Source organism: Vanessa atalanta, chromosome 16 (assembly GCF_905147765.1).
Source record: "Vanessa atalanta chromosome 16, ilVanAtal1.2, whole genome shotgun sequence".
Taxonomy (NCBI): Eukaryota; Metazoa; Arthropoda; class Insecta; order Lepidoptera; family Nymphalidae; genus Vanessa; species Vanessa atalanta.
The window spans coordinates 10,985,862-10,998,596 of record NC_061886.1 but is presented as its reverse complement, the minus strand read 5'-3'; the positions used below and the strand labels follow the sequence as shown (position 1 = coordinate 10,998,596).

The window sequence follows — 12,735 nt, the reverse complement described above, 5'->3', positions numbered from 1 at the left end:
TTTCCGGTATCTTATTATATATGCGTATACCATTGCCCAAAAACGTCCTCTGTATCGTATGGAAACGGAAAGTAGAGGTTACAAGTTTATTCTTATTTCTTGTATCAATAGTATGTATATCAGTTATGGATATTTTTTGTATATTCTTTTGTATAAACATTATATTATCGTAAATATATTGTGAAGCAGCCGTTGATACACCTATTTCTTTAATTTTTTCGCATAATTATGTCCTAGGGCTTATAATGTAAACATTTCGGATAGCTCTTTTCTGCCGAATAAATACTATTTCAATATCTGCTGCATTACCCCATAACAACATCCCATATGACATAAGACTATGAAAATGACTAAAATAAAGTAGTCTAACAGTAATTATTTCCGTGAGTTTTCTAATTGTTTTTATTGCATAAATGGCACTACATAGTTTCCCTACTAGGGCATACAAATGGGTGTCCCACTGAAGTTTGGAGTCAAGGGTTATCCCTATAAAGACCGTCGACTCAACAAACTCAAGACTTTCATTATTCAAAATGACCGCAGAAGAGTTTGACTTGACATTGCTTTTAGTACCAAATTATTTATGTCAAACCAACCAAGAACCCGCGACAGAGCACTGCTTATAACGTCATAGTTGTTTATTTTTCTGTCGAGTTTAAAAACAAGGGATGTATCATCTGCAAACAGTACAATGTCGCAAGTCTTATTTACAAAATAAGGTAAATCATTTACATATATTAAGAACAGGAGACACAAGTAAGTAAATTGCTATTGAACTTATTATGAAAGTATATATATAATACTAGAGGTCGTCCGCAGTTCGCTAGTGTCGCGTACTTCTTTGGAGTGCAAGCTTGTTTCATAGAATATTTCATTCACTTCATTCCTAAAGATCGACAGACAGACAGAGTTATTTTTGGCATTTTTAATATTAGCATAGATTATTATTTGTCATGAATTACGAAATATTTAGTAGAAGAATAAGAAGACTGACGTTGTAAGAAATATTAACCGTCCATGTGATGTCCCTTGTGTCTCTAGTTACACCGGTTATTTCCTCTTCAAATAAAAACAATACAATACCACTGTGTCGCGGTAGATTTTATCTGATCCGTGGTCGGCACAAAATCACAAATGTCAACCATCAAGTAAAATTAATAAAGTTTGTTTGGGATATAAGTATATTTTTGACAATCAATACGAATTTACATTTTACATTAGCAGTCTGTTAATTTCCCACTGCTGGGCTAAGGCCTCCTCTCCCTTTGAGGAGAAGCTTTGGAGCATATTTTACCACGCCGCTCCAATGCGGGTGGAAAACGCATGTGGCAGAATTTAGTTGAAATTAGACACATGCAAGTTTTCTCACGATGTTTTCCTTCGCCGCCGAGCACGATATAAATTATAAACACAAATTAAGCACATTCAAATTCAGTGGTGCCTGGGTTTGAACCCGAATTCATCGGTTAAGATGTACGCGTTCTAACTACTGAATAAACATTTCAAGAATTTGGTTAAAAATTAAAAAAACAACGTTATTGATTTAATTATCTCCACAAGCGTTTTGTTTTAAAAAAGTCATATCCCTAATTTCAATGGAAATTCATAAAATTCGAAACACAGAATTATGTTCGAAATTTAATTCGAAACATAAATAAAGATAGTGTATCAATATTGACATCGTGTCGGGAGTTATTTGAAGCTTAAACAGTCGTCAATAATAAATTTGTCAGTGCAGAATCTCCCGTTGAACTTTAAAAGCTCGTGTTCATAAATCAATAACGCCTTTGATACAGGAGATTAAACATGTTGTTCGACCAGAAAGCGCTTTAATAACTTAAATATTTTATTACTAGCTTATTTCAACGGCTTGGCTTGCCTTAACTTACCCAAAGTTAATGCATGTGATCTGTGTGAGTTTAAATTTAAAACGAGATCGTTAATAAAATAAAAGTTAATATTGGACAACATCACATACATTACTCTGATCCCAATATAAGTAGCTAAAGCATTTGTGTTATGGAAAATCAGAAGTAACGACGGTACCACAAACACCCAGACTCAAGACAACATAGAAAACTAATGAACTTTTTCTACTTCGACTCGGCCGGGAATCGAACCCGGGACCTCTGAGTGGTGTACCCATGAAAACTTGTGTACACACTACTTGACCAGGGAGATCGTCAAGAAATCAGATTTCTTATATTAATCATCCAGAATGGTCCCGCTGTCTGTTTCAAGTCATCTTTCCATCTCCTGACTTAACTCCTGAATCGTATTATTTAATTTAAGTTAAAAGAATAGAATAGTTTTAATAGAGTGTGCAAACGTGGTCTTTTTTCTTTTATAAATATATTTTTTTATAAAAAAAAGATATATAAGTAATAATTTTTTAAATGTTATCGTATTATGATTACAATTTTATTTTTAATTAAAATTCTTGGGTCTAATTAAATATTTCGTTTTTGTTTTACTTTGCGATGGCCCTCATACAATTGTAAATTTGTAAATCTCTTAAAAAATCTACGAATATTTCGCATAAAAAATAATTCAGTTCACTGAGTTTTCGAAGAGAAAGATTTTCGATCGTATGTTTTTATATAATATTATTTACTATAAGAAAATCTGTACTATTCATCAGTAAAATAAATTAATGTTGTCTTAGATTAGATTAAATCCGTTAAAAACTAGTTTTATTTCAATAAAATAAATTAATTATAATATAGCCAATAGAGACGAACTAATTATTAATTATCAGTTAGTTAATGATAAACTTTGTAGCAAAAATAACGATTCCGAAAGGGCTATGTTGACCCCGATACTAAATTTGGCCCCAAATAACCAAACTGTCTTGCCTTTATCAATTAAATTAATTTGCCCTCAACCAGACACTTGAGATAATAAATCGTAGCCACGGATCGCATTGGTTAAAATTAATAATGCTTAATGCAAATGCCAGATGTTTGAAACTGGAAATTTCAAACAATTCCTTTGATTTGATTTTAAAAATATGTTGAAAGTACATTAATAATATTCTTGGAAAACTTTCCAAATAGTTTCTTGTAATTTATGATGAAAATGATATAGTATTGACTGATTCCGGTTACGGATGCCAATTTCAAGGGAGACCAGGCACGCAAACATATTACTGTGCACATGCACAAGTGTGTGCACGAAACTGATATTCTATATTCCCTCAATCTCATAATCTTACGATAAATCCGATATGACAAAGAAAGAAAAAAGTGCTTTTCGAGGTAGTTTGCACAGTTCCTGACTCCGGGACTGATAATATAATTATTCGACATAAACTCAATAACCATCTATCGGCTCAATCTGGGATGAACCCAGGACTTCGGCCTTATATCTAGCTACTCGACATACGAGGCAGACAGTGCAATTGATATTGATGATGGTACCATCGAATCGTCTGATTCGTTATCCGCTCCAGTTAACTTTGTTGATCAATCAAATGGAGTATTGACGTAATCTAGTTCGAATATATTTTAAAAATATTTCGGTTGTCCGTTCAATGTTATTCGAGGCTATTATTTTTGCATCTCATTGCAAAGGATTGAATTTAATGTTTGAATAAATAATGTGACTTGAGAGGGTCCAGTTATTACTTCAATATTAACCGAAAATTGATGGTTAAAATTTGTGTTTAAAATTTTCCCGAATATCTTTAAGAACCTGGTCTCTGCGCTACCTACCTAATGCAACCATAACCACATAAAAATTCAGTCAAGTGTACATAAAAAAAAAAAAACATTAGAATCAGCCCCAGTCGTTCAGGTGGAATTCCGTGACAATTACAGGTTCAGAAGAAATATATATATAATACATAAAGATTATCATCTCGGTAAAATCTACAATTGTATAAATCTGATAGATGAACACAATTTTAAATTATGAAGAGCTTGTAAGAAATAAAGTCTTTTTTGATTTAATGTATTCCCTTAATATCAAAGTTTCCAGCTCAGGCATACTAAAACGTACATATTTTTTAACATTTGATTGTAAACTTTTATTGTTACAACGTTAGGATCAAATTCAGCGTTCAAACGAATAAAATAGCAGGGACAATTCGCATGAATAATATTTTCGGAGTTCATAAGGTTGAATAATTTCGGTATGTTGTTGCCATAAATGAAAAAGGTCGACTCCAAAAATGCCCTAAGTAAACAAATGAAGGGTGAAAGAAAATAAAATGTTGGTTCTGACTTTGAAAATAACTTGTATCAATATATGCCTTGAGGTTTTCCAGTTGATTTGTTATGAAATCAATGATTTATTTACCTTTGAAGTTATGATTTTATACAATAGACTTAAAGAGGAAAAACTTTCTGATGAATGGGAAAATATATTACTGAGAGAAATACATTGGTAAAGTTGGAAAGTACTATTATAATTTAATATATTTGTGAGATTCCTAAAGTTGTTGCCAAAAATTTCGTGATGAATAATGAAGAAATAATGTTAGTAATAAGTTACACCTTCAAAGATGAAAGTATTCGTTCAACCTGTCATAGCACAAACCAAAACATTTAAGCTATGGCTACATAAAATCAAAGTCACTCAGGAGACATTAGGGAGGGTATTCATAAAATAACTAGAAATACATAATAGCTGTATGCAGCGGAGCTAAAGTGCAGATACGCGTAAGCTATGTGATTTTATTGCTCGTAGAACCGATAGAAGTGTTCCAAGGTTTTAAAATGGAGACCCTCTACTGGAAACGTAGCTTTTGTACTCCTGTTGGGTAGTAGATTTAATAGAAGGAAAATGAATTGAATCACATAATTCGTCTAAGAAATATGTATATAAAAATGCAATCATCATCTTATAATACTTATAAATGAAGATGACACCGTTAAAGCACCAATGTCTGTTAACTACTATTAATTCATCTGGTTTTCAAGTATTTTTTACCTGGGTCGGTAACACTGCCTTATCAGAATCTCAAAAAGCAATATGTAGTATACCTAGAAATAAAATGATGATTTATATTTTTTCAAGCGCAATATAGAACGACCATCCGTATAGAATTATAAATATATTTATTTATAAAACATATATTATGGATAAAGACTAACGCTATGAAGCTGGGCAAACAATAACTGAATAAACGTAAAAGAGAGAGAAAGAAAGTGAAAAAAACGTACTACTAAACGTACCATTCCTGACCATGTTTCTCCTAAAATATCCAATTTACTTTTATATTTATTTAAACGTTTACTTCATTGATCAACATAGTATTTACTTGGCAATAGGACTTTGTGTAAGCCCCGTTCGGGCAGGTATCACTCTCTCATCAGATATGTTACCGCAAACAATATCATTCATTATTGTTGTGTTCCTGTTTGAATTTTAAGCGAGCCAATGTACAATGTACAACTACAGGCACAAGGGGCTTAACATCATAATTTCCAAAGTTGGTGGCGCATTGGCGGCTTAAGGATTGGTTTATATTTCTTACAGCGCCAATGTCTTTGGGCTATACATATAACCATGAGATGGTCCATTTGCCCATCAACATATATCATAAGAAATGAGCGTGTCGAAATATATTGGCAGATATCGGTAGAGAAAAAAAATATGAAAAACGTTCGTGCTGAATGTTCATTCGTTTTGTATCCTATTGATTGATGGACTAAGTGAAAGGTCCAACTGCTGGACAAATGCTACAAAAAAATAAACGAAAAGAGACGGAATATTTTTACCTACGCTTTTTTCTTTATATTGCAGTCTCGAAATTTTCAAAATAGAGCTGTCGAAGGATCTACAACTTTTTAAACTTAAATTGGAAATTTTGTATTCCGGGATTATTTATTATAGTTTTCTGAAATGTCGACCTTATCTAATAAGTTTCATTGTGAGTTAGTTAATAATAGTTTTATAAATAATTAAATCCATCAATGATTAGTTACATATTATATACAGACACGAAAGTGTTATAAATGTGTATATATTTATTATTTTATGCAGACTTCTCGCGAAAGGTTTTAGGTAGCATTTTCGACGTTCATTTGTTACGAATCCCAAAAATAGCTATCTAGGTCGCAGTATCGAACGTATCAGAAAAATTTAAGCTGAAGTGCTTTTCAGTGTAAAACGTCAAGATTTCATCATTTATTCAAAATTGGAGACGTAATACTTCAATTATTGAATGTCGCATTATTAAACCTCTCGAGACTTTTTGTCAACCCTTGTAATGGTAGAAAATAGATTTATTTGACGTCTTAGAAAGAGTACCTTTAATGGTTTTCAAAAAAATCAAAATAAAATGTACTTTATTCAAGTAGGCTTTTACAAACACTTTTGAATCGTCATTTAACTATAAGTAAAGCTATCACCGGTTCTGAATGTAGATTCTACTGAGAAGAACCGGCAAGAAAAAGAAACACAAAAGTTACTCTTTTTCAACATCTAAAAATACAGTCATGTTAGTTAAATACAATTATATAATTATGTATGTAATATATCCTGCCTGGAAGTCAACGAGTATTAACTCCACGATTTTTCATCATCTATATAATCTTGTATCGAATAATATGCCTTCTTTACCAATGTTTTTTTACACATGATTTGAATTTATGAAACGGCAAAGTTAAAAATGTCTGCAGAATTTTGTTTTAAATGTCGGATCTTCTTTTGAAACTAAATCAATGATGATGTCTTAAATCGAGATCTGATAAGAGATTCATTTAATGTAGTTGTGTATGTATTAATTATATATTGTATTCAAAATCGTTGTAAAAATCATATTTAGCATTATTATAGCACTTTTTGATAAGCTCTTTGGAGATGACTCCTGACAAACAAATCACACTTCCAAAGCCTACTCCAATGACGACTTCCGTGGTCGAGTAGTGTGTACACCGGTTTTCATGGGTACGCTTCGCCGAGGTCCTGGGTTCGATTCCCGGCCGAGTCGAAGTAGAAAAGGTTCATAAGTTTTCTATATTGTCTTGAGTCTGGGTGTTTGTGGTACCGTTGTTACTTCTGATTTTCCATAACACAAGTGCTTTAGCTACATATATTGGGATCAGAGTAATGTATGTGATGTTGTCCAATATTTATTTATTATTATTATTTATTAAAAAAAATATATGAAGACACTGAACCATATTCAGTGGTGGGATAAACGTGAAGTGAATTGATAGAGCTACATTAAAGCCACGATTTTTTTTTTGTAACTATTTTTTAAAATGAAAAAGTCCATAAAAAAATACCTTAGCTTTTTGTTTAACTTCACAACGTGTCGTGTGCACACACAATTAACTGGACAATATACCACGCTCAGTATGGGGGTCTTCCTTGAGAATGGTTTTTGTCGTGAATGTCAAAGAAGACAAGAAAACATCATGATTGTTAATGTTTACGTAGAGAAGCAGTGATGTATTAAAACGTCTACTAAAAAATAATTTATAATAAAGATTTTTATAACAAAAGATTATTACAGAAATAAACTATTTCATAAAGATAAAAAGAAAAAAACAAAGAAAAAAATTGAATAATATGAAAAAAACAAAAGAAACGAATTGAAAGAATTTTTAATAAGCGACGGTAATGTAATTTATGAAAAATATATATATATTTTTAAGATAATATTATGCTTTGTTCGCGACATAGCAGATATTGAATTTTCATTCATGGAATATGTATCTTATGTAATTATAAGTGAGATGTTTTTAATATGTAGCAAATATTCTTGATTCGAGACATGAGTTCATTTTAATATATCTCACTTTGTGGTAGGGCATATTGCAAACAGTGGCGTAGCTAGGTGGGTTAGGGCCCCGGTGCATAGAAAAAGAATACTTCATCTCTATTCAAAGCTATTTTCGTAGCTTAGGCTAGAGGGCCCCCAGAGCTCAGGGGCCCTGGTGCACTGCACCACCTGGCCCTACGATAGCTACGCCACTGATTGCAAACCCGTCTCAGTTTATATTCTACTGCTACAGCTGTACTTAGTGTTGTTTTGTGTCGGTTTGAACTGTAACTACTACACAGAGGACATAACATATCTTTAATATTTCTTAAATCTCCTACGTCGGGTGGGACAACCGCCTACCTATTTTATAAAACATATTATATATATATTTGTTATATATTTATTGATTACGAATTGTGTGCAGTTCCTTTCTAATCTTATACGTAGATAGAAAATTAAAAAAATTAGAGTATATTTTATCGTGTATGGAATGCAGACTATCATAGGAATGAAAGTCAGTAGTACTCTTCTTTACTGTGAGTTGTCCGACAATTTTCAGTTATCAAGTATTGTCAAATATAAATCATTTAACTAACTAATAATAATAATAAAATACTTTAAGAGTAATAAACGAATTACTATTCCGAAAAAAATGGCAGATTGGACGATATTTATAGGTTGAAACAATATCACAAATAAAAAAAAACATGGAATAAACATATCAGAAGTTGGTAATATTAGACATAATAAATTTTACTAAAGAACCATTACCTGCTAGAAATATTTTTATTTTTACTGTACGAAATTTAATTAACTACTAATTAAACATACTAGCGAATTAGATCATGACTTCGTTCGAAAATATAAAAATAATAAAATATATTACGACATCACCAAAGAAACCAATTAGGTGTAAAGCGAAATTATAACATGAATATCACCTCAAATGCTAGAGCTGTTTAGAAGTTTCGCGATCATTGAAACCTTACCTGTAATAATTAAGAACCTGCGCGAAGACGCCAGGATGTCTGTCGAAGAAATACTCGTTGAGCACGGGGTCGTAATTGGCGAGCGCCTCCGTCAAACGGGACAGCCGCGTTGCCGGGATCTTCTTCAACGTAGCCTTATACGTCTCATGTCTGATGCCACCCACGTTCAAAACTACGCGGTTCTCCGCGTCCATGTTGAGGAGATTCATTTCTGTAAAAAAAACAAACTATTTTATCAATCAAATACTAGAAAATGAGGCCGTGCTATTTGTATGATTATAATGATGTGCAGTCAAAAAGTAACCTATTCATATGTTTTCGCGTGGCTGTAATTACTTTTGCTTTTGGGAAAATTATTAGCAGCGTGTTTTTTTATGTCAAAAGGTGGCAAACGAGCAGGAGGCTCACCTGATGGAAAGTGACTACCACCGCCCATGGACATCTGCAACACCGGGGGGCTTGCAGGTGCGTTGCCGGCCTTTCAGGAAAGAGTACGCTCTTTTCTTGAAGGTTACCAAGTCGTATCGGTTCGGAAAAACCGCCGGCTAAAGCTGGTTCCACAGAGTGGTTGTGCGAGGCAGAAAATGTCTTAAAAATCGCGCTGTTGTGGATTTTCGGACATCTAGATGGTGCGGGTGATATTTGGAATTTTGACGAGATGTCCGAAGGTGAAATTCAGCAGCCGGGATTAATCCGAACAATTCCTCGGAACATTCCCCGAGATAAATTCTGTAGAAGATGCAGAGCGATCCAACATCTCTACGCAAAGCCAAAGGATCAAGCAGATCGGAAAGGGCTTGATCGTCGATAATTCGAGCCGCTCTACGTTGGATACGGTCAAATGGAAGGAGCTGGTACTGGGGAGCACCCGCCCAGAGGTGAGAGCAGTATTCCATGTGAGGCCGAATTTGCGCCTTGTATAGTCTTAGACGATGGGCCGACGTGAAATACTGTCTTGCCTTGCTGAGCACACCAAGCTTTTTTGATGTCAATTTGGCTTCGTGTCTCATTAAATACTTATTCATTCAAGAATCACTTCCCAATAGGACATTTCCGGGCCGTAACTGTATTTCAGATACAGCTAAGGGTTAAAGGTTTGCCTGTTTTTGTAGGAATTCGGATTTTATCAAGTGATTATACAAAACGGTACTGACAGCGGTCTCCTAGTGAATAATTTAAGTTACGTCTAGTGATTATATGAATATTTTGTAAGACCGCGGTTAGTCCATTGTTATACTACTTTAAAGCGACTAAAATAAACATTACAAAACTTATGATTTTCAATTACAGAGCACATTATAAATCATTATGTATGTCATGCTCTTTTAGTTTTTAATAATGTTTTTTTTTTTTGTAAGAGCCCATTGTATTTTATCAATCCGACTATGCTCGGCAAAAAATATAGTCATGGAAGTATATAATGTTAACACATTTTTAGTATATATTTATATGTATATCGAAGCAACCTAAAATGGTTTCGGTTTTACATCACAGTGATTGAAAATTTATTTCTGATATACATTATTTTTATCTCCTTCTGAAATCTCAATTATCCTGTCTTGATTCAAATGTTAGGTTGTCAGCCAAGAAATGGTCAACCAACCGAGAGTTGCCTCAAAAAGTACGTAAAGCCTTTGATCCGTCGTCTAATTTTCGGGTCATTTGTTTATGAGATTAAGAGAACACAAAGAGCACGTGTTCTAGGCACAGTTGTGCACAACAATATAATTTGCACAGTTGGCTAGTTTTATTCGAAGCTGCGGTGGTCAAAATCGACCGAAAAATATTTTTAACACAACGTATGTCGTGGAAAGCAAAAAACAAAACTTTATTTTGAATAACTGTTTATGAAAAATATTTCGTTGTTACCGAATTATATTTTATAAAGCCTAAACAATTCGAGCGAATGAATTTCAAACCGTTTTCAACTGAATTATTTTGCGAAGTAGATAACGAAGTAATTGGGGTCCCTACGAAGGGCACCGTAATTATTGTGGAAATAACTACGATAGTCAAAAACGGAACGAGCTAGCTGTTATTATGGAGAATTAGGAAAACTTTTGAATCAAAAATTAGTTTGGTCTCTTATAATAAACAATTGTAATTTATACAATTAAACCTATTTTTATATGCTGGCTTGCTGACTCATGACGGTTATGGATTCAAAGCCGGGCAAGAAACAAGTTATGTCACGATGCGTTCAAGATTGAGTTTGATGAAAATCTTCCGTATGTGTGTCCATTAATCCGCATTGGATCAGCCCAGTGGAATGAGCAAAGTCAAAGTCAAAGTCTAACTCAAAGTCAAAAATCTTTATTCAATATAGAAGTGTTTACACTTGCTTATTGATTGTCAAAATCTATCACCGGTTCGGAATTTAACACCTCAGACCTGAAGAACCGGCGAAAGAAACTCAGCGGGATATATTTTTTTTATTTTTTTAACCATTTTCCATGTACAATGATAATTATATTTTAGTTATTTGAAACAGCCTGGAGGCGATCATTTCATTCCCAAGGTGTGCAGTCAACTAAAAAGTCATTAGTGTTGTAATATCCTTTAGAGATCCTAACAATTTCCTATGACATAGATCCTTAGCCTAATAGTAGGACATTTAGAGACCTTTTTAACAAAAAATGATAAAATATCAATATGATATGAATGTCACGAAAATATACCGTAATATATGTAACGTAAAAATTTGAAGTGAAACATCTTTGAGCAAGATTGAAATAAAATTAATTACGCGTTACAGTTATGTCACGTTATATTCGTATGTGTGGGTGTGACTATATTATTATGTTTTATTACTCATTTCAAATGAAATACATGTTAACTATGTATAACTTTTATACATTATGTATTTAAATCAACGTCAAAGGTGACACTTTTTAATACCTATATACGACAGTTTTCTTTGTTGTGTATGGGTTGATGATGTCGTACTGACCAATTCGGTCAAAGCGCTCAATCTTAAGGAAGACCAGCTACGAAAGCAGGTCCTATTATAATTTATTTATTTGTTAAAAAAGTTACACCATCGATTTATCACTAAGCATTTAAAATTAATAACTGATGTGGGTAACATTCAAAGTGATACGTATTCAAAGGTGTGAACAACATTGACCTTCAAAAATATAAACCAAACTAACCTATATAAAATTAAATTTTAATAACTAAAAAATAATTGAAATTAAGACATAACAAAGATAATAATGTACTGAGGTATATAAATGCACAAGTGTGTGCGCAAACATAAGTACACTCTATTCCCTCCCTCTTATAATTCTAGAGGGCAAATCTGATATGAACGGAAAGAGCTCAGGCGCAGGACCAACGACTTTACGCGCTTTTCGAGGTATAGGAGTCTACACATCCAACCTCTAGACTCCGGGCTGTTACTGAGAATTTTTCGACTGAGAAACTCAATATCTTTATTTGTTCGACCTGGGGCTTGAAACCAGAACCTCGGCATCTGTGGCTTTAAATCTAGTCTCACCAACAAAGTCAGGAGCTGGAGGCTGTAAGTACACTGGCGTCAATGCCTATGGGTGGTGGTTACCACTTACAATCACTTTTGGCCATTCGTCAAATTTTCGCTGAGTTTGACCAAAATACAATCAAGGCACAGAAATTACACAGGTATGAAAAGTAAGATTAAATTCTAGTGTGACGTATAAACTCACTGTATCTCCTCAACTCAACACAACTTCAACTATATACCGCTACGGTGATCGGCTTTGGCCGCGACGAGACATGATCTGAATATAGTCATCTTCCAACCGGCTGAACCTTGCGTGTGATGACATTGCTGATACGGCGGCGAAACCTGAAATAGATACATATGAATTATTCAATTGTTAATTTACTAATAAACTTTGTATAGTTGAGGATGAAATTTTGAGTTGAGGTGCGTCTTTTTTGGATAATAAAAAAGGAGACCGGTGTTTAAGCTGTTTATGAGTAAAGGACCAATTTTACAGTTTTTCCATGAGCTAATATCCTATCGACTACACGGGACACATACAC

The 12,735-nt window shown here is 33.5% G+C and overlaps 1 protein-coding gene across 4 annotated transcripts in view; it reads right to left on the bottom strand.

The window, feature by feature from the left end:
• The window catches only part of LOC125070045 (potassium voltage-gated channel protein Shaw-like), a 114,970-nt gene that overhangs the window by 18,203 nt on the left and 84,032 nt on the right, over window positions 1–12,735 (bottom strand). For all 4 annotated transcript variants that reach the window (XR_007119867.1, XM_047679718.1, XM_047679717.1 and 1 more), the window contains exons 2-3: window positions 12,393–12,535; window positions 8,707–8,917 (exon numbers count right to left, since the gene is read on the bottom strand). Coding sequence is in view for 3 of the 4 variants with exons in the window: in XM_047679718.1 (XP_047535674.1) it covers window positions 8,707–8,915 (209 nt within the window). In the remaining variant the exon portion in view is untranslated. The remainder of the gene's footprint in view (window positions 1–8,706; window positions 8,918–12,392; window positions 12,536–12,735) is intronic.